The sequence below is a fragment of the Eimeria tenella genome, genomic scaffold (genome assembly GCF_000499545.2).
Source record: "Eimeria tenella Houghton genomic scaffold, Eth_scaff2625, whole genome shotgun sequence".
Taxonomy (NCBI): domain Eukaryota; phylum Apicomplexa; class Conoidasida; order Eucoccidiorida; family Eimeriidae; genus Eimeria; species Eimeria tenella.
Genome location: NW_013542498.1, coordinates 4,614 through 5,365, shown reverse-complemented (window position 1 = coordinate 5,365; position 752 = coordinate 4,614). Strand labels below are relative to the sequence as shown.

At 62.1% G+C, this 752-nt stretch overlaps 1 protein-coding gene across 1 annotated transcript in view; it reads right to left on the bottom strand.

Annotated features, from left to right (window-relative positions):
• Nucleotides 1-35: 35 nt before the first annotated feature.
• ETH_00040895 (SRS47A, putative) overlaps nt 36-752 on the bottom strand; it is a gene marked incomplete at both ends in the record, with an annotated part of 1,379 nt that continues 662 nt past the window's right edge. The window contains one exon of the mRNA XM_013375272.1: nt 36-752. Coding sequence (XP_013230726.1) covers nt 36-752 — 717 coding nt within the window.

The window sequence follows — 752 nt, the reverse complement described above, 5'->3', positions numbered from 1 at the left end:
CCGGGGGGTCGGGGGGCCCCCCTGTGGGGCCCCACAGGGGGGCCCCCTGCTCGTCTGCTGAGTCTTGTGTCTCTTCTGTCTCCGAGGAGAAGGCGCTGCTGCTGGGGGGCGTGAGGGGGGGGAAATGAGGGTACAGTTTTTGGTCCCTTTGGTGTTTTTTTGTTTTCTTTTTGTCTCCTTTTGCTTTTATTTTGCCTCCTTTTTTCTTTTTCTTTGAACTCCAACAGTACCCTGAAAACCACGGGTGTCTCCTTATTTCTTTATAACCAAATCTGCACTCTTGCGGACACAGCAAATGCTGCAGCAGGTCAACTGCCTCTGCAGACACTGTGGGGGGCCCCCCCGGGGGGCCCCCAGGGGGCCCCCCTAGTGGCCCCCCAGGGGGCCCCCCAGGGGTCCCCCCAGAGGCTCCCCAGGGGTACTCCCCAGGAAACCTCTCGGAGGGCCCCCCAGGGGCCCCACAGGGGGCCCCACAGGGGGCCCCCACGGGGGCCCCCGAGGGGGCCCCTCCAGGGGCCCCCTTCTGGGCCAGGGTCTCCTTTTGGGGGGCCCCCCTAATGACAAAAGGGGGGGGAGGCAAAGTAATATACTTTTCATAGTTTCGCAGCATGCAAAGAATCAACTCGGGGTTGGCGACCCCCACAACTGGCATAAAAGGAGGGTCTGAGGTCCTTGCTGCTGCTGCTGCTGCTGCTGCTGCTGCTGCTGCAGTGTCTCTACCTGCATGCACGTCGTCCGTCGTGCCCCCACAA